This window comes from Bacillus rossius, chromosome 11 (genome assembly GCF_032445375.1).
Source record: "Bacillus rossius redtenbacheri isolate Brsri chromosome 11, Brsri_v3, whole genome shotgun sequence".
NCBI classification, from domain to species: Eukaryota; Metazoa; Arthropoda; class Insecta; order Phasmatodea; family Bacillidae; genus Bacillus; species Bacillus rossius.
The window spans coordinates 30459341-30481017 of record NC_086338.1 but is presented as its reverse complement, the minus strand read 5'-3'; the positions used below and the strand labels follow the sequence as shown (position 1 = coordinate 30481017).

The window sequence follows — 21677 nt, the reverse complement described above, 5'->3', positions numbered from 1 at the left end:
GAAGAGATTATTTTAACTATAACTTTTATACATGTTTGCTATTTAACTTCTTCCAATCTGTGTTATTCTTTTAAGGATAGGACGATGATATGAAAAGTAGGAAACGAATGGGAGTGTTTCAAGTTTAATGTGCCTCGAAAAAGTCAAATCGATGGTTGTTCGAATCGAGTGGAAGAGAGATAGATGCGGCGCAAGCGTACAATGAGCGTAACGGGAACAAGCGTAACGGGAAAATGTGCGCAACGGGACACTTTTTCGTGCGTGAAGCCGGCGTTCATCACTTTATTAGACGTTGTCACGTCAAAAAAAAAACCCAAAAGCCTTACCTTCACTTGCCGTTAACTGATGATCAAATTTTTTTTAGGAGTAGCAGGAACGATGGACGTCAAGGTGGTTATAAACTAACGCTTTTAAGGTTTACGTAACCATTTAAGTAATGTCACTTAAAGACTGATCCCATCACACTTTTTCACTCGTGCCAGGTCATTTTGTTTTCCTTCTTTCCCATTTTTTTTGCGAAAAAAACTTATGAAAAATGTTTTTTACTGCAGAATTATTTTATTCGATACAGTAATGTTTTTGAAATGAAACTTATTGGCTGAAGGGGCTACAATTTTCGTGCGTTACGAAAATTCCGATCGCGCGAGGGGAATAGTTAGGTGCGTGGTGAGGGAACCGGTAGAGGAGGAGAGTGCGTCAGCGGCGACGCCACTCCAACGCGCATGCGCTAGCGGTCGAATGGTAAAACATTAAAGAGGAGGGGGGGATAGGTACGTAGCGAAGCATGCTATATGCCAGTTGTAACGGCCGGAAGGGGAGCCGGCAGGGGAGAGGTGGAAATACGCACCAGTGATGCTACAGAATTCTTGTTTCGCTGCTTGTGTTTGTCTACGCCTCAGTTTTCGTAACGGCTAATGACAGACACTACCACATTTCCTTTATTTAATTTAAAGTATCTACTATTTATTTATTCGTATGGAAAAAGGTATTTAATTGTGTAATTAACTTGAAAAGCTTCATTAATTTTTAAATGAATAGTGTGATTGCAAATTAAAAAAGGCGAATAGAACTACGATATTAGCTTTATAAGAGTAATTTGTTTTTGTTATGTGAACACTGTGATTTGAATTGTCAAAAGGTCTTGCAGACTTGTGTGATGGACTTTATAAGTTTAATTTATGTTCAATTGTTTTTTTCTCAGCTGGAGATCGTGATTAAACGTCATGCCTAAAAATAATAAAAAGGCATAAGCAGATACGAGGTATTATCAAAGGCAACGTGAGAATAAAACCACCCAAAAGAGGCTGCAAAAAGTGCCATTGATCGGATGTGAAAGTACAGGCGCGAAAAAAAGGCATTTTTAAATTTGATACAGTACCACCTGCATCATTACTATTCACAATTATTATCGCTTGTTCACTAAAAAATACTTAATAATTTAATTCTTTCTATACATAATATAGTTAGGACGCATGCTTTGATTAAAGTTGTAAGGTTTTGAAACTCTGTCCCTAGAAAAATTAAATCCTAATAAAACAAGTAGGTTTTAGAATTTATAGGGTGCTACAACCGGAAATATTTTAAAACGAAATATTTATTGAAAACGAAATTTTATTTAAAATTTTAACTTCAACCTGCATTATCGTCGTTATTGAAATTATGCGCAAAGAATATATATTTATTAAAAAAATTCTTGAAGTTTTTATATTTAAGAAATGTCTAACTGAAAGGCCCAACCATTAATTTTTTTAATATTTTTTTCTATCATTTTAAACGCACCATATCCCTTGTTCAACTACACATTATTGAAATAAAGTTTGTAAATTTATACATTTTATGTTATTGTCGAAACTACAAAGTTACAAATAGTTTTCTCTCTTTAAATTGGGCTAAGTTACTTCATTTAGAACATTTATATATTAAAATGTAGTAACATAATATTCAAAACAGTTAAAAGATAATTTTTAATGAAACCCACCACAGATGATACATGTATATTAATTTGTAACTGTACCAAATACTATGGAATGTAACATTAATACATTCTAGTATAAACAGGCATTTAATATTTTTCACGATCGGAATTCCTTTTATACACAGTATGGAAACGTGAAAAAAAAAATCCACGTGAAACAGACTGAATTAAATATTAAGCTTGAATTCATGTGCATCCTTTAGAATCAGCTACATTCCAGGATTGAGTAGTTAAAAATTAAAATTAGAATTCCATTTATAGTACAGAAAAAAAAAACTGCGAGGCGCAGGGAATTATTCAAGGACATTCACAGAGCTTTTGGATTGAGGAAGCTCGCCGCTTATATTCATTGATTGGATTGTATTATTATTATTATAATTTTTGAAACAAAGGCCGCCCCCTCTCTCTTGTGGGGCCCAGCTGCGCAGCGCACACTGTTCTCAGAGACAAAACCCTGGCGGGTGAATGCCGAATGCGGCTGGTCCTGAATGGCTTTTCCTCGTCGGTTCGGCGACATCGATCCCACCTCCTCCCCCCACCCAACAAACACCGCCACGGGCTGCCGCCTGCGGGGCCGAGCTCCGCCTCACCTGCGAGCACGGAGGTCGTGCGGGTTGCGTGGCCACGAGGCTCCAGGCGCAAGAGACACCGCACTCGACAGCTTCCACGTTTAACTACATACATAACGCGTCAGTTTAAACTCTCCCCTGAAAAAAAAATGTTCTCACAAACCCCATTAAAAATCTTTCAAAGGTGAGAAAAAATTATGAAAATATTGCCTAGTAGCTTAAAAAAAAATTGGTTGTCTGTAAATTCGGTTTACGGACGATAGTTTAACGTGACAACGTCATAACAAAACATTGATGAAATGATTGATCCAGAAGAAAGGAAATATCATATTCGGCCTGAGACTGAGCCGTTATAGGTTTTTGCAACCAAACCATTTAGGCATTAAAAATATTATATTCTTTGAGGAAGATTTTTTTTTTTAAATTTTTCTATCTTTTGTATGATAAAATTTATCTCTGCATACTTTTATGAATAAAATTGAATCATTTTTATTGAATTATCAATATTTTGTATGGATTAATTATTCATTATTCAAATATATTTATTACTTTTGAAATGTTACGTGCGTCGTATTTATTTTTCCAAGTACAAAAAAAAATTTCGCACCTGCTGGGATTCGAACCGACAACCATTCTATTAGAGGATGGCGCCGCTGATCGCTCACCCACGAGGCCACATTCGGTAATTAGTAGTTTCATATGTTATATATAAATTTATAAAAATTTTGTTCACGGTTGTGGAATAATATTATTTCGTTTTTATAACTCGATTTTATAACAAATACGCATCCCTAATACACCAAACGTATTTATAATGTGTTACAATATTTTTTAAAACATTGTGCAAAAGATCCCGGTTGTAATTTTAATTATTATTTGTAACTGTAAAACACCATTGTTGGTTCAAAACGTATTTGAATATTCAACATTACTTTTAAATAACTGTACCGATTGTGCTGAAAATCGGTTGACAATCGTTAAAATTACATAATATTAATAATTCAAACGACGAAAATATGATTGAAAAGTCAAATCGATGGTCGTTCCAATCGAGTGGAAGAGAGATGCCACGCATGCGTAGGCCCTACAATGAGCATGAAGAGAGATGCCACGCATGCGTACAATGAGCAAATAGGACACATCCGTAGTGGGACATCCGTAGTGGGACACTTTTTCGTGCGTGCAGCCGGCGTTCATCAATTTATTAGACGTTGTCACGTCAAAAAAGTGATTTTATGTTGTAGGTATTTCTAGTTGTTGCGCGTATGCAAAAGGGAAAACACTATTTTGAATTTAATCTTACTAACGTGTATATTTTAAACATTAAGAAGTTATAAAATAAATTACAATAAATCGTTAATTTTGTAACCGAATCTGCTGTAAACCGCTACTTATAACAGTGAAAACGCGTTCTAAGGCCGTAACATAAATGCCACACAAATTTACAATCACCTCAAAGTTAAAATTGATAATTATGGCATGAAGTCTCATCAGGTAGTGTACATAAATGACTTTATGTGAGTTTGATAATTTGAATGTTAAAGCGTAAGAATAATTTCACTAACTGCACTTAAGTATGTGTTTAGTTTGAAAGATTTGTTAAAGCCTAAATATTGTTCCAGAAACACAAAAAAATTACATATAAATAAACGGGAAAAAATTTAACAATGGAAACAACTAATATTTTTGCTGATTACTTATATTTTGCACAAAGTATATTAAGTACGTTAAAAACATATTTTGTTTAAACATTTCGTTGAAAAAATGCAAATTTATGTAAAATATAGGTATTATTACAAACTATAAAAAATGTACTTACGTATACATATATATTTTTAATACTGGTTGCTACTTTATGGGTTAACAAAATATGTGATAAACTACAATATTTGAGAAAAAAGTTCGAAATTACATTTGTATAGTAAAATTTAAAAAGTATATTTATAAAAAAGTTTCTCTTCAAAGAATGGGGTTACGTTTTGAATGAAGAATTAGAATTGTTTTTTTTTTTTTCAATTTATATTCTAATGTTATTTAAAATAAAAGAGCAAAGAAATGAAACTTGAAGAAACAGGTTCTTTTTTTTATTTTGAAAAATTAGCCTTTAATAAGAGTCAGTGGTTATGAGGAAATGTTTTGTTTGATTCTGACGTTAGTTCTTACACACATAAAAAATTACAATTCTGTTTTGTACTAAACCATGTTCAGTCAGCCTTTATAATATCTTGGAAAGCAAATTATACTTTCGTTTTAACGAACATTTTAAGTGAAATATATGTGTTTTACAAGAAAATATTATGATTTTGTTATTATCTACTAAAAGTTATTGAAAACTTAAAAAAACATTACCAAATAAAAATCATGAAATTCTTGCATTTAAAAAAAATTACAATTCGGAGCGAAAAAAATTATTTTATAAATACATAAATGTATATAAACTTATTCGAACATTCCAGCGTTTGTATTACTAATGTGTGTTCTAAAGCTGAGTGGCTTTCTGGTGAGCAATTGGTCAGCAAAACTAATTATAGCTGTAAATAGTTCTAATCTTTGAATAACTGATAGAAACTGACTATGAAGCATCGTAAAATATCACATAATGACGTTAGCATTGATAAAAAAATTGATAACATTAGAAACAAAAATAATAATTGTAGTTCAAAAATGTTTTCAATTGAATTATTAACAAAGGAAAAAAATGCACGTAAACACTAACATAACTTCTTACGTTCAGGATTATCGCTTCCTGTTTGCTTCTACGCCGAGGAACACAAGATGGCCTCCGAGTGGCCAGATGTCACCCACAGCGCGGGAGGAAAACGGAATTTTTTGGCGGTAAAAAGGGAGAAGGACGAAGAGAAAGAGAAGGGGGTGTTTGGAAGGACGGAAATCAAGCCAGAGCCCATACAATATTCAAGCCGTGTCGTTTCATCGCGCGGTGGCGAAGCTGACGAGACGGGACCGAAATACGGTGGTTGTTCTCCGCCAGGTCAGAACAGGCTCTGCTGGAATTACCGCAATGCACTTCCCATCTCCCCTTTACATATATATATATATATTCATACACATGTATATATTTGTATGTAAACATTTTTTTTGACGTGACAACATCTAATAAATCGATGAACGCCGGCTGCACGCATGAAAAAGTGTCCCGTAACGCAAATTGTCCCGTTACGCTCATTGTACGCTTGCGCCGTATCTACCTCTCTTCAACTCGATTGGAACAACCATCGATTTGACTTCTTCGAAGCACATTTAACTTGAAACACTCCCATTCGTTTCCTACTTTTCCCATCATCGTCCTATTCTTAACATAATAACACAGATTGGAAGAAGTTAAAAAGCAAACATGTATAAAAGTTATAGTTAAAAACTCCTTCTTTGTATCCATACAAAATAGTGATAATTCAATAAAAATGATTCAATTTTATTCATAAAAGTATGCAATCATTTCATCAATGTTTTGTTATGACGTTGTCACGTTAAACTATCGTCCGTAAACCGACTTTACAGACAACCAATTTTTTTTTGTTTCCACGCGTGTTCTCGCAAACTCGAAGTGAAGCCAACATGACGACTTGTGTTATCGACGAACGAAAAGGCGCCGCTGTGACATTTCGCATAAGTCGTCTGGAGCATATTTTATAACCAGAAAGAAAATCTTAATCAATAAGTCAGCGGGATTTAATGTCGTTGCACTGTAATTTGTTTTGTAAACGGAACAGAAAAAACACGCGTAAAATTACAGAATAGGTATATTTGTAAATTTACATGTAAAAGACTGCATCACAACACAATAGTGTTCGCAGTAATTCTGGGCTCAGACTCTTTAACGATAAATTTGTGCTTTGTGTGTTCCAGTACATTCTTTGCACATTAATAAGCATAATAAAACAAAATAAATTCAAACTATTGAATTTTTGTTGTCATCGTTTAAGTCAGTTTTGCTTGAATGAAACATCAATTAAAATACAAACCTATGTGCCATTTTTAAAGAAATATTCAGTATCATCTCGAAAAACGTATTTCTAATATGTGATAATAGCCATAGACTTGGGTTATGCAAGGTTACAATATCTTTCTTGTAGTATCACAAACTAATTCTTGGCAACTGGTTTACAAATAAATGTTTTTAAAAGTACAGAAAAAAAATTTGATGTGAGCTTATTTGAAGAGAAAAAAGGTGGTTTGGGAAACTATGCATGCGCTACTACATGGAAACTGCGTGAAGCCAATTAATTTTTGCCAAGCTGATGGAGTACGTCATGTTATCAGGCCTCCCGAAACACTGGCTGTAGTGTAGTGTTTGCATTGTGGACACAGCATTGACACTACTTATTTTTGGCAGTGACTGTGTTTATAATTCGTAAATACAATTTGTCCATAAAATAATGCCCCAGTTATAAATATTAATTGTATCAACTGTAAGAGTTGTAGAGTGTTGATTCAAGGTCACAATTAAAGAGCAAATCAAACAGTTTCAGACAGGCGCATGCACGAGTACTGTTTTGTTCTTTTCTCACTGGCAGGTTAATCGAAGTATAACTTCTAACGTGTTCGGAAACTTCATTGTATTAACTGTTTCACGAATTTAAAACAAAATTGTAGCAAAAAGATGGTAAAATCCAAGACTACAGGGCCCTGTTCTCCTTGAAGCAAGACCCCCAAGCAATTAGGGAGCAGCCCACGGGCAGCGGGTGGGAGAACTGGTGCAGGGAAGCCGGAGAAAGACGGATTTTTTATTTTCCCTAACCTAACTAAAACTAAGTGTATTTTGGAGGGGTCCGGGTTAGGGAGGGACCTAGGTGCGTCTCAGGCCGAAGCCTATACGCCTAGTCATGCTGGGATTAGCCATGCAGGGAGAGGGTCGCATGCATCATATGCTTGGAGGGGATTAGCCAGCCATGGCAACGATTGACGCCATGACTAACTCCCCTCACTTTTAAATCTAGGCTATAACTAGAGATAGATTGGGCCCAAGTAAAACCTGCATAGACACAGGGAAAACCCTGGGCACATTCATGCGGGATGCAAATTGGCATGCATTACTTGTAGGAATTTACAGGAGACAGAGGATGGTCTGGATAAAGTGTTGGACAGAGTAGAAAAGAGTCTACCATGCGGGGGTTGGGCACTTGGACTCGTGGTCCGCTTTAATAATTGTCCAGTACTGGATTTAGTGACCAAGGACGCAAGCGCCCCTGGTGGTGAGTGGTTGCACTGACCACTCACTCCACCGCCAGTCAGCACGAGAAAGACGGAGAAAGCCGGAGATCGCCGGAGATCGCCGGAATCGCCGGAGACGGACGGAGACGGACGGAGATAGCGGCGGCAAAGGGCCCCCGGAGTGCTCGCCCTCTCGCCCTGTTCAAGGCCGGTCGCGCCGTCGACGGGGACAGCGGAGGTCGTCACAAGTAGCGGGACAGCAGCAGTTCCAAGCCTGGCTGGATCGGCGAGCACATCCGCGCGGAGACCGAGGAGCAAGGCTTATGGCTCCGGTCACGAGGCGATGCAATCTCTTCTCCTGTTGCTGGGAGGACGATTTCTCCGGAGAAGGGGTGAAGGAGTTCTACAGCAATTACAACCACCCATCCCCCTTACACACACACACACACGTATAGACACTAAGAGTATTGTGGAATTACTGGAAAAAGGTTGGTAGCATATAAAAATATGTTAAAATATTTTTCTTTAAAAATATAGACAAAATTTTATGAGACATATTTTTTAAAACTTCTAATAAATATAATTTAATACAATTTTTCGAATATGCACCATTGCAGTTTTCCACTGTTTGTGATGGAAATAAAAACAAAAAAAAAAATAGAAATAAAAACAAGTCTAATTCAGCTGATGTCGAACAGATGGACCCAACAATGAACATAAACAGGTTTTATGGACAAAAGAACGAGCACAGCACAGACGAACATATTCAAATTTAAAATGCCAGACAGCACATGAATTCCGTGGGATGAATTTAACCATGAAAAATAAACATCACATACGAACACAGTGGGATAATAATGACGAGACAGTTTAAACAATAACAGTAAATGCAAACGGACAATAAACCTGGACAACGCAGGAAACATTTGAACACAACGTTGAAAATAAACTGGTAGGTACAATCTTGATTCGTCTTTCAATCAATTCTTTAATTTGGTATTTTAATACGATGACAATACTTTGCTGCAAATATTCTACTGCAAAAAAAAAACCTTAACTATATACGCATCGAGAGCCAGTACTACACGGTAAGTCATGCGTTTGCTAGAAAATCTTGAACTAATGACCTTTTTACAAAATTAAGATCTATTATTCAATATTTAATATAATTAATAAATTATTACCAGTAACCTCAAAAGGCTTCTTTATCTCTCAGTATGCATATCAAGAAACGTTTTCATAAAACAATCTTTTTTTCCAAGTACAACGGGCATGTCAAAATTATTACTGTACGTAATTTTTTGCGGGCAGTACCATTTAGTTAAAAACTGGTTATAAATGATATCCGACTATCATAAACTGTACTCAAAAGATAAGTATATCTTCTTCTTTATATACATGTAAAATGAAACACTCTTTGTGGAAGCTTGTGCTTACAAATAAATCTCTCAAATCTTATCGGACATCATGAACCATAAAATAAATTCCCATGGCCAATCAATTTGTCAAATAACATTGAACACGTAAAACTATCGAGGACAGTAAAAATTTTAATCGACTTAAACATTCTTCAAATTACCTTCGTTTTTTGCAGATTTTTAACAATTAATCACTGCAACGAAGTTAAGCTAAGACGTTATTCACTTCAAACAAACAACAAATACATTATTGCTGATGAAGAACATTGAATTAATTGAGAGAAAGTAAAAAAAAATTAACACCAAAGAAAATTGTATCGATACATAAAGCCTACAAGATAAAAGTATGGCTGTTTGGATGTCTAAACGTTTTGATGCTTGTTTCTCAATCACATTATAAAAACGAAACCAATTAGGATGAAATTTGGGTCAGAGGTAGCAAGAGTATATACTGGAAAACACGAAGGCTATATCTTTGCAAAATTCCACCCATAATGGGGTGAAAATGGAGTAGGTTTGGTAATATAAAGAAAAAAATTATTTTACTGTATCTACAGAACGGGGCATGACAAAGAGAACTGGTTACATAAGAAAACACGAAATTTTTTTAATTTTTTGTAGCTAAACGATGAAAAAAGTATAACATTGGTTTTATGTTAAAAACATTATGTATCCGAAGATTTTTTTGGTATGAAAAATAAATGTTAAAGCTACCAACTACCTTTTAATGAGTTTTATTTGCCATTTTAATAAATTAACATACTGAAGTTCCGACTGAAACTATTATGAAATAAGGTAGATGACCGAATGCATTTAGATTTTTTGGGCATATTTTGACCCAGTCTCAAGCAAGGACAAATTGAGGCAAATTTGAAGTATAGAAGCAATTGAGACAAAGGCTGTGGTTTCATTTATTATGGGTGAAAATATAGACTGAATTTGATCCACAGTTATGTTAGAGAAGTAAATTAAGTAAAATATAAAAAACAGTAAACGTGAAGATTTGACACGACAGCACCATGCGATGACAAATGAAAGCGTTGGAAGGTCGGACTGATGGATGACTCACCAGAAAACCGTACGATCGATAACACGACAAACGAGGAAATGAAAAGCAGCACCACAGGTTAACCATCTGATAAAATTTGCTCTTTGTTTCATCAAAACTTTTTGTTAAAGCGCGCACACTGTCCACTCCGACGACCTTGAGTAGATCGTTAATGCTATGCCATATTTCATAACCTCAGATGTATATGTTTATGGATTTGGCATATGAGAAGGGAAACATACATTGCACAGATGTTTTCAGGGCATATGCTGGCTTCGAGATTAACAAAATATGTATTAGAAGTTGTAATAATTAGGTGAATATTATATATAAGCAAATTAAATATATTTTGTTGAAGTAACTTATTTTCATTCGTTTCTAAATAAATAACATGATACATTGTGTATCTTGCGTTTGAACACAACTTGTCGAAACACGCCTGCGCAATGGTGTTTTTTTTTCCTCATAAATTTCCGTTGCCTGTTGAGCACGCATTTCCGCATACTAAGATCTCACACTCAACGCGCCTTATATAATTGTTACGAACGCACAGAGTTCTGCGACGCGCGCCAGGTTCGGAACTCGCTGGCGATCCACGCACGGCCACTGATGTCATGCGCATGTCCACTGACGTAAGGCATGCCACGTGTGCCTGGACGGATAACAAATGTTTTCGCTATCCCCCCTCCCCCTACCGATTCAATCACTCTGTCCCGACTCAGGCCATTGTCAATGATCGTTTCGTTTTAGCGGCCTGGGAGTTCCGCGGGTTTTCCGAAGCCGCCGCGCGGAGTGGCGTGAATGAACACAGCCTTTCTGGAATTTTCGGGCGTCGGGTCGGCCCAAGGTGACGCGACACAGTCGGTTCCAGAAAGTCTGCCAAGAGTATAAAAGCAGCGACGCCGGCCTCCGCGAGAGTTCCGAGCGAAGAGCGGAGCAGTGGAGAGAGTCTCCCCATCGGGGAGTGATAATGGCGATACCCGTGCGATAAGCGAAAGGTGAACTCAAATGATATAAAATTACCTTAAGAAGTCCTTCTTCTTTATACACATGTAAAATGGAACACTCTTTGTTGAAGCTTGTGCTTACAAATAAACCTCTCAAATATTTTCGGACATCCTGAACCATCAAATAAATTCCCATGGCCAATCAGTTTGTCAAATAACCTTGAATACGTACGCAACGAAGTTAAGCTACGACGTTGTTCACTTCAAAAATAATTAAAAAAAATATTGCTGATGTACAACATTCAGTTATACGGCATATATAGAACCTAAAGTACAGTTCTTTCCCCGCGTTAGATAACACGTCCAAAGTAATGGAAGCAATCACCTTTCTCAATTCTGTGTCTTAACTTTGGAAAATCATTAGGTAGCGGTGGAACTTAGACTCGATCTTTTATAAAGCTCCAAGGAGAAAAAAAATTGCAGGGCGTTATGTCACGTGAACGCTGAGGCCAGTGATAAAGAGCTTTGTCGTCTTGACCATTACGACCAATCCAGCGGTCAGGGACTTCGGCGTTCAAAGAAATTCCAATGGGGAAAGATTCCATTCAGTGGCCAAATAATGTTTACAGGTTCAACTTCTGCTAATCACCATTTTGAGTATGTGGCGCTGCGAGCGAGTTATACAACATAGCAGCACTCGCACAAGCGCTCATCTAAAACTGTTTCGAGTTACTCTTTAATTGTGACCTTGAACCGACACTCAACAACGTTTACAGTTGAAAATTAAAATTGATAACTGGGACATTCTTTATATGGACATACTGTTATATACCACCGTAAAATATATAAAATCCTTTCCATATGGTGTTTTTTTTTACTAAAGATCGGCAAACCTCGGATAAACTTCGGGAATGTTCGGGTGTGGCTCTGATCTCTGTGAACTGGGGGAAGCCTTCTTTTCACAGACGAGAGAGCCAAACGCCTGATATTGCATCTTCGTTTGTTTTTTTTGGTTCATTTTTAAATGTGTTGGTAAAAGGATACTAATGGTCAATTAGGTTAGGTTAGCTATATTATAAATACTTTAAAACATTGTGTACGGTTGATTTGGTTAGGATAGCTACATCAAAAAGATACGAGGAAAAAAACGAGCATGAACTTCGGGGAACTTCGGGTTTTGGCTCTCTCGTCTGTGAAGTGAAGGCTTCCCGTGAACTGCAGGGCTTCCAGTTCAGGTTCACGAGGAGTGCGGGTTTGTTATCCGACGGGAACGGTCGCGAACACCGAGTGTGGCGTGTGGCTCGTGCGACGCCGTGGTCACGTGGTCGATACCAGCTGTCCCGGGTTCGGAGCGCCGGTGACGTCATCCGCGCCGGGGCGCCGCGGCGTCGCGACGTCGGCCTCGAGCCTACAGTACTGTCCGCGCGCCGGCTCCTCAGCCCGGCTGCGCGCTGCACGCCTAGCGGGGGCGGAGAAGCCGGCGCGCGGACAGTACACATGGGGAAACAAAAAATCTGTACTTTCACTAAAGATCATTTGGAAACCAGTTGCCAGAAAATACTACCAAAATATATATACATATCGTAAATTTTAACAGTACATTCCTATTATTATTTTTGCATATACGAAACAGGTTTTTAACATAAAAAAAAGGGTTGTTTGTAAAGTCGGTTTACGGACGATAGTTTAACGTGACAACGTCATAAAAAAAATTGATAAAATTATTGCATACTTTTATGAATAAAAATGAATAACTTTTATTGAATTATCACTATACAAAGACGGAGTGAAATGAAATCTACAAATAATTGATACATTTACTTTATTTGCACTCATTAATTCAAATATGTTTATTACTTTAACGAAGAGATTATTTTAACTATAACGTTTATACATGTTTGCTATTTAACTTCTTCCAATCTGTGTTATTCTGTTAAGGAAAGGACGATGATAGGAAAAGTAGGTAACGAATAGGAGTGTTTCAAGTTTAATGTGCCTCGAAAAAGTCAAATCGATGGTTGTTCCAATCGAGTGGAAGAGAGATAGATGCGGCGCAAGCGTACAATGAGCGTAACGGGACACAGCGTAACGGGACAATGTGCGTTACGGAACACTTTTTCGTGCGTGCACTCAGCGTTAATCGATTGTTGTTGTCACGTCAAAAAATATACATATTGTAAATTTTAACAGTGCATTCCTATTATTATTTTTGAATAAACGAAACGGGTTTTTATAATAAAACTGAGCATTTTTTTTAATGAAAATCGGCGCATTATTTTATGTTTTTACTGTCGTTTCACTGACGCATAATTTTTTTTTAAACCATTGCATTATGCTTATTAAATTGCGCAGTTAATACTGGGAAGCTATTAAGGGAACGGTTTACAAATAAATAACTATTGGAGGTACTGGGACAACACAGAGCATGAATCACTGGGTAAGAATCCGAACTCATAATTAGGCTACTGCGAACACTGTTTTGTAGCGGTGCAGTTGTTTCCATGTAAATGTATAAATGTAGAAATATCTGTGACTAGCAGTTTATTCCTAGTACCAGGTGACCGTCTGCAGAAAAGCCATTGCTTTTTTTTTTTGGTCCGTTCAATCAGGACGCGTTGCCTTCCGCACTGGATGGCCGTGATTGGTGTGCCGACAGTGGACTCAGCCAACTACGAAGCACAGACGATGCCACAGAGTTTTTTTTTAAAAGCTGGAGTCACAATGCCACGACGAACACGACATGACAAATCCGATTGGACGTCGTACCTACAGAGTTAATGGCATATGCTCACAATACAATATTAACACGGCGAATTATAATATGACTGTTCGCATATCTTCCCATACTGAATGCGTCCATATAATGCAGTATTAAAACCAGTGTAGGCCCTGTAGAATGTTTTTATTTCCTGTTGACAGTTGAACATAAAATTTAGTCGTCTCTGGCACGAAGTGAGCTTGAGTTTATTTTTAGATACATGTAATCAAGCTATAGATATGGTAATAAGGAACAGAAAAAAAAAAATAATTTCACTGTTAGCTGTGCGAAGAATTTTAATTAAAGCTTGACCGAATGAAATAACGTTTGCTACAAATTTGTAAGTTTACTCAAACGTAAAACGAAATTTCATTTTTAAGCATAAAGATATGACGAGTAGGTAAGTGATTTTTTGAAGTTTAGTTTTTGTAAGGTTTCCTTTTCGATTCCCGTCGTGCGTCACGACACGAGGACATTATAAATATGATCTATTCTTTACGGGCCGTACGGGGCGCGTATTTCGTCGGGGTGACGTCACGGCGACCTTGTGTTTCATCTTTGAATATATATACTGTATAGAAGTCGCCAGCCCAGGTTAAAATTTCTAATACGGTTTTGAGGTAGTTGGTTAATTCACCGCCGCAATCGCCACCATCTCTAGGGCATCGACTTGTGGTGGTCCCTAGCGGACAAGTGTCGAACTCTTCAAACACCCTTTCCCCCTCCCGTAGAACAACCTTGAGCTGCAGTGAATGTTGGGTGGGGGGTGCGGGGAATGACAGCGGGCGACAGTTCTGCGCTCTAACGTGTAAATAACAACTAAGACGATACAGGGCGTTACGGCAGCGCACTGAAGCGGTGAAGTTCCCAAGCTGCCTATCATGCGCTTCTGAAAAACGTAGAGTAAATCCTATACACTCGCGACTTCTATACAGTATATATATTCAAAGGTTTCATTGTCTGCTGGGCGTGTCGCAAGATTCGGCATTCTCGCGTTCCCCTCCCACATATGCGCCCTATCAGGGTAGGGTGGGAGAAATTTCCAGTTCGTTTATAAATTCCAGCAATAAATTAAAAAAAAAAAACTGCCAGGGATCAATCCCTGTTGTTTGACGGGGGAAGGTAATTAGAACTTCGGCAATGACCAGCGGCTGGGGCCACCAACCCAGCATAGTCACCGCCTCAGCACCGTACCTCACTCAGCTGACCAGACAGTTGGCTGTGTCCTGAGACCCTAAGACTTTATCAGCACTGCTGGTGCCTTCTCCGATCTCCCACATCACACTTGGACCCCTTTAAAACACCCAGTGAACCCGTGGTCCGGCGAAGGACTGTCCAACCTCTGCTAGCTGTGCGGGCTAGTACCGGAGCGGTACTGTGACTCCGTCTGGTGCGGAAGTGTTTGCGCGGTGGCAAGGGATCGTCCATTAATCACGTGAGGCTCGAAAGGGGAGGGGGGGTCGGGGGTCGTGAAAAATCACGAAATATCACAAGAGGGGAGTTGGGGTGTAGAGAGATATCACTTGTATTTATTTTTTCCGCCCCGATTTCTACTAAACCGAAAAGCGACGCGTGACCTTGACTCGCCGTAGCCAGGCAACAATATCCCCAAACGCCGCAACATGAACCACCCCACCTGGCTCGGCTTGCCAGTCCGCCGGTAAGACTGTGATTTTGGCGCCGAATACACATGCGTAAATCACACATAAGCCTTTCCTTTATTATTTTTATTACAGTGATAAAATAAACCTGCAACCTTAATGTGTGTCTGGGAATTTTTATCAATGTGCTTAATATTCCAGAATTAAATTAGATTATACCTATATTTAAAGAGCAAGAGATAGTGTCGTACCGACAAGGAAAGTCATTCGCGTACCCTCGAGGAAGGGCAGTTGCGTACCCACTAGCAAGAGTGTCGTACCCACAAGGAAAGGCATTGGCGTACCCTCGAGGAAGGGCAGTTGCGTACCCAGTACCCACTAGCAAGAGATAGTGTCGTACCCAGAACGAAAGTCATTGGCGTACTCTCGTGGAAGGGCAGTTGCGTACCCACTAGCAAGAGTGTCGTACCCACAAGGAAAGGCATTGGCGTACCCTCGAGGAAGGGCAGTTGCGTACCCAGTACCCACTAGCAAGAGATAGTGTCGTACCCAGAACGAAAGTCATTGGCGTACTCTCGTGGAAGGGCAGTTGCGTACCCACTAGCAAGAGTGTCGTACCCACAAGGAAAGGCATTGGCGTACCCTCGAGGAAGGGCAGTTGCGTACCCAGTACCCACTAGCAAGAGATAGTGTCGTACCCAGAACGAAAGTCATTGGCGTACTCTCGTGGAAAGGCAGTTGCGTACCCACTAGCAAGAGTGTCGTACCCACAAGGAAAGGCATTGGCGTACCCTCGAGGAAGGGCAGTTGCGTACCCAGTACCCACTAGCAAGAGATAGTGTCGTACCCAGAACGAAAGTCATTGGCGTACTCTCGTGGAAGGGCAGTTGCGTACCCACTAGCAAGAGTGTCGTACCCACAAGGAAAGGCATTGGCGTACCCTCGAGGAAGGGCAGTTGCGTACCCAGTACCCACTAGCAAGAGATAGTGTCGTACCCAGAACGAAAGTCATTGGCGTACTCTCGTGGAAGGGCAGTTGCGTACCCACTAGCAAGAGTGTCGTACCCACAAGGAAAGGCATTGGCGTACCCTCGAGGAAGGGCAGTTGCGTACCCAGTACCCACTAGCAAGAGATAGTGTCGTACCCAGAATGAAAGTCATTGGCGTACCCTCGAGGAAGGGCAGTTGCGTACCCAGTACCCACTAGCAAGAGATATTGTCGTACCCACAAGGAAAGGCATTGGCGTACCCTCGAGGAAGGGCAGTTGCGTACCCAGTACCCACTAGCAAGAGATAGTGTCGTACCCACAAGGAAAGGCAATTGGCGTACCCTCGAGGAAGGGCAGTTGCGTACCCACTAGCAAGAGTGTCGTACCCACAAGGGAAAGGCATTGGCGTACCCTCGAGGAAGGGCAGTTGCGTACCCAGTACCCACTAGCAAGAGATAGTGTCGTACCCAGAACGAAAGTCATTGGCGTACTCTCGTGGAAGGGCAGTTGCGTACCCACTAGCAAGAGTGTCGTACCCACAAGGAAAGGCATTGGCGTACCCTCGAGGAAGGGCAGTTGCGTACCCACTAGCAAGAGTGTCGTACCCACAAGGGAAAGGCATTGGCGTACCCTCGAGGAAGGGCAGTTGCGTACCCACTAGCAAGAGTGTCGTACCCACAAGGGAAAGGCATTGGCGTACCCTCGAGGAAGGGCAGTTGCGTACCCACTAGCAAGAGTGTCGTACCCACAAGGAAAGGCATTGGCGTACCCTCGAGGAAGGGCAGTTGCGTACCCAGTACCCACTAGCAAGAGATAGTGTCGTACCCAGAACGAAAGTCATTGGCGTACTCTCGTGGAAGGGGAGTTGCGTACCCACTAGCAAGAGTGTCGTACCCACAAGGAAAGGCATTGGCGTACCCTCGAGGAAGGGCAGTTGCGTACCCACTAGCAAGAGTGTCGTACCCACAAGGGAAAGGCATTGGCGTACCCTCGAGGAAGGGCAGTTGCGTACCCACTAGCAAGAGTGTCGTACCCACAAGGAAAGGCATTGGCGTACCCTCGAGGAAGGGCAGTTGCGTACCCACTAGCAAGAGTGTCGTACCCACAAGGGAAAGGCATTGGCGTACCCTCGAGGAAGGGCAGTTGCGTACCCACTAGCAAGAGTGTCGTACCCACAAGGGAAAGGCATTGGCGTACCCTCGAGGAAGGGCAGTTGCGTACCCAGTACCCACTAGCAAGAGATAGTGTCGTACCCAGAACGAAAGTCATTGGCGTACTCTCGTGGAAGGGCAGTTGCGTACCCACTAGCAAGAGTGTCGTACCCACAAGGAAAGGCATTGGCGTACCCTCGAGGAAGGGCAGTTGCGTACCCAGTACCCACTAGCAAGAGATAGTGTCGTACCCAGAATGAAAGTCATTGGCGTACCCTCGAGGAAGGGCAGTTGCGTACCCACTAGCAAGAGTGTCGTACCCACAAGGGAAAGGCATTGGCGTACCCTCGAGGAAGGGCAGTTGCGTACCCAGTACCCACTAGCAAGAGATAGTGTCGTACCCAGAATGAAAGTCATTGGCGTACCCTCGAGGAAGGGCAGTTGCGTACCCACTAGCAAGAGTGTCGTACCCACAAGGGAAAGGCATTGGCGTACCCTCGAGGAAGGGCAGTTGCGTACCCAGTACCCACTAGCAAGAGATAGTGTCGTACCCAGAATGAAAGTCATTGGCGTACCCTCGAGGAAGGGCAGTTGCGTACCCACTAGCAAGAGTGTCGTACCCACAAGGGAAAGGCATTGGCGTACCCTCGAGGAAGGGCAGTTGCGTACCCAGTACCCACTAGCAAGAGATAGTGTCGTACCCAGAACGAAAGTCATTGGCGTACTCTCGTGGAAGGGCAGTTGCGTACCCACTAGCAAGAGTGTCGTACCCACAAGGAAAGGCATTGGCGTACCCTCGAGGAAGGGCAGTTGCGTACCCAGTACCCACTAGCAAGAGATCGTGTCGTACCCAGAACGAAAGTCATTGGCGTACTCTCGTGGAAGGGCAGTTGCGTACCCACTAGCAAGAGTGTCGTACCCACAAGGAAAGGCATTGGCGTACCCTCGAGGAAGGGCAGTTGCGTACCCAGTACCCACTAGCAAGAGATAGTGTCGTACCCAGAACGAAAGTCATTGGCGTACTCTCGTGGAAGGGCAGATGCGTATCCACAAGGAAATGCAGTTGCGTATATTCGAGGAAAGGCAGTTGCGTATTCATGAGGAAGGACTGTGTTTATATGAATCGAATATATAGTTATGTTCATCACTGACTCAATACTCTGTTACCGTAAAGAGATAAGTATACCTTTGATACAAGCGTATCAGGAGGCACAAATATTAGCTTAATTCATATACATATTTATAAAATAAATAAAGGAAGAGTAACAATAGGTTTACATTTGAAATACATCTACATTAGTGGAACATTCCTTAGTGATATAATAAAGTGACTCCTAACGAATAATTATGCTTATAATTACTCTAAAGTCTTATATATCTGAAAGTTAAGCGCCAAATGAAACATGGCAAAAAAGATTCATTTCTTGTTATTCTATGTTCGTGACACTGGAAATCATTTTATAATTTTAATGTTGTAGTTATGCCCTTTCGGAAATGTTTGATCTTATTGTTTAAATATACTTTTATCATTCAAGTTTATAATTTTATTAAGAATCCGTCGGTTTGTATGCTACATTAAATATTTTGTATTTTTTTTTATATTTTTTGTGTGAATTTAAGAAATAATTATCATTCGCACACTATTAAAAGAAACGGATATTTTAATAAATATTTTGTGTATTTTAAATAGCATTGTTTACTATATTCATAAAATTTCAACTAGCGCCTTAGGCGCCTTACAGTTTCTTAGTTATTTATAACCTTTTTTATTAAATTTATTCATCTTTCATTAGTAGGGCATGTTTAACGATATTTATAACATAAATCAGCAAGAAAAAACTTTTACGGACATGTTCCTCGCCTATTTTACCTCAACTGCCCGGAAAAATTAGTGTCAGAAATAAAAATGCAGTAAATACGTTAGTTAATCCCTGTTTACAATAGTCTGTAGCTTCCGTTTTCTATTCACACGTCAGTCAATTCATGGAGATATTTACAGCACTAAGCAGACGCGTATTTTTATATAAACTTTTGCTTCCAATTCCCTGCCAACCTTAAATTTGAATTTTTATATACTATATTAATAATTTATATACTTTGTAAAGATAGGTCAGTGTTTTGGGTTAAAAATACTTAAAAGTTGAGTTTTATTTCAACACTACTGTTCTAAAGTTATTAATTGAGGACATTTTTGGGGTGGGATAAGTTTTTTTGTTAAACTATATCTAACTTAATATTACATTCAAACGCAATTAAAAGTGTCACTTAAAACAGTTAAACATTCAAAAATAATTAAACCTCAAAATAATGGTGGCACAATTGCATTATTTGCCAAACGTTTTCAGGTTACCATAGCACAACAATCCGAGCTGTATTATGTCTGCATGCCACGTGGTGGAAGAACGGATGAAGGACAGATGTAAAAAGATATCGTAAACCCCCACCTTGAGGGGGTAGTTCCTTTCCGTTCATTGTTAAGGAATGGTTGTATAAATTCAGTACGAGTTTGTTTGATTGTTTTGAGAACCTTAATGGTCTATTAATATGTAAAATGAATTGAGAGCATTAAATCATGTAGTATGTAGTTTTGAATAAAATGATCATATGTAGCTTCCGTCGTAAAATTCTTAGTTTATAGTATGTACATAATTGACAAAAAACAAGGAATTTTTTATCAAATAGTACAAAAGTGTAATTTTAAGGGTTTCATGAAAATAAATTTTAATTTTATGTGTGATCTAATAACAAAAGAACAACCAAAAAGACTAGACTACATAAGAACGGTTAAGGGGCCCGTGTAGTCTGTGTGTGTGTGTTCGTGAGACGGGATGATAAGTGCGACGCTCGCTGGTATTTCTAGCGCGGTATCGCCTCTAAGCGCACAGAAATGAAGGTAATGATGTAATGCAAGTACCTTAAGTACTTTCAAGATTCTGTACCGGTTGTTTTAATCTGAAAATACGTCTTTTAGCCATTTACAAAATCAAAAGTACTTTTCGGCTCTTAGCGAATTCTTAAATGCTTTTCGTAAACAGACCCCCAACTCGAATATCTTGAGTAGTTTTGATATCGCGTTTTTTTTTCTAGCTCTGCGCACCGTATGTGTGCCTGGGCAGACGGTACCCTTAATTCAATACCGTATACCACACGATTGCGTGTTCTTAGTTCATGCTAGGGTTGTAATATTAATTTGGCTTAAACAAACACTTTGTTTTAAAAACTCCAGTAAACAAAAATGACTGTAGCGGTTTTAAGAATTATCTTAAATGTTATGAGCGAAAAAAAAAAAACACTCGAAACTTAATCCTAATAGCATTGACGTATCGTGAGCTCACCATGTCTCCCGGCGAACGAAGTCTGCATGTTATCACGCCACGCCTTCTTTCGGCCGACTGTGGCGCTTTCTGTCTTTCCTCGCGGACAGTGTCACACCTCCTCCCCTCCCAGAACTTCCCCGTACAAACAAGGGGGGGGGGAACACAACCCCTCCCCTCCACCGACACCCCACCCAGCCATTGGTCCAGCTTCCCCTACTCTCCCCCGGCGTCAACGGGCTAAAAATACACTCCGCCTCTGCAGCATCGCGCACGGCCAGACTCGTCGCGTAGGCTACACATTTATTTTTGATCATATTTCTTCCTCCAATCAAAAACGTCCAAATAGTTTTTGACTTTGCTATCGCGAGGTCACAAGTAGGAATGCTGGACAACACGTACGTTTTTTTTTTCCTGCGGGGAAAAAAAATTATATTTTTCGTAACTACAACTCAATATCTTATTCAAATTATTTTTTTTTTTAACAGGAGCTTGATAAATTAAAAAGAAATCAGTAAAAAAAAAACAAATTTGTATTTATAAAAAAGAGTAAAATTAAATATAATTATTCTGTTGAATTATTGCAACCATCAGTTACAAAGATACGAGACAGTAAAGAAAGAATGATTAATAAAATGCACAAATGTATTTAACCCTTTTTTTTAAAGCACTATAGTCAGTTCAGTCCTTTGAACTGTTTTTGCTCCAGCTAAGGTGAGGGTAAAATCACAAGATTGT

General features: G+C 39.6%; 1 protein-coding gene across 1 annotated transcript in view; it reads right to left on the bottom strand.

The window, feature by feature from the left end:
- Positions 1–21001, bottom strand: part of LOC134536754 (schwannomin-interacting protein 1) — a 257366-nt gene extending 236365 nt beyond the window's left edge. Inside the window, exon 1 of the mRNA XM_063376662.1 lies at positions 20961–21001. Within this exon, the coding sequence (XP_063232732.1) occupies positions 20961–20963 (3 nt within the window). The 5' untranslated portion in view covers positions 20964–21001. The remainder of the gene's footprint in view (positions 1–20960) is intronic.
- Between the last annotated feature and the right edge of the window lie 676 nt (positions 21002–21677).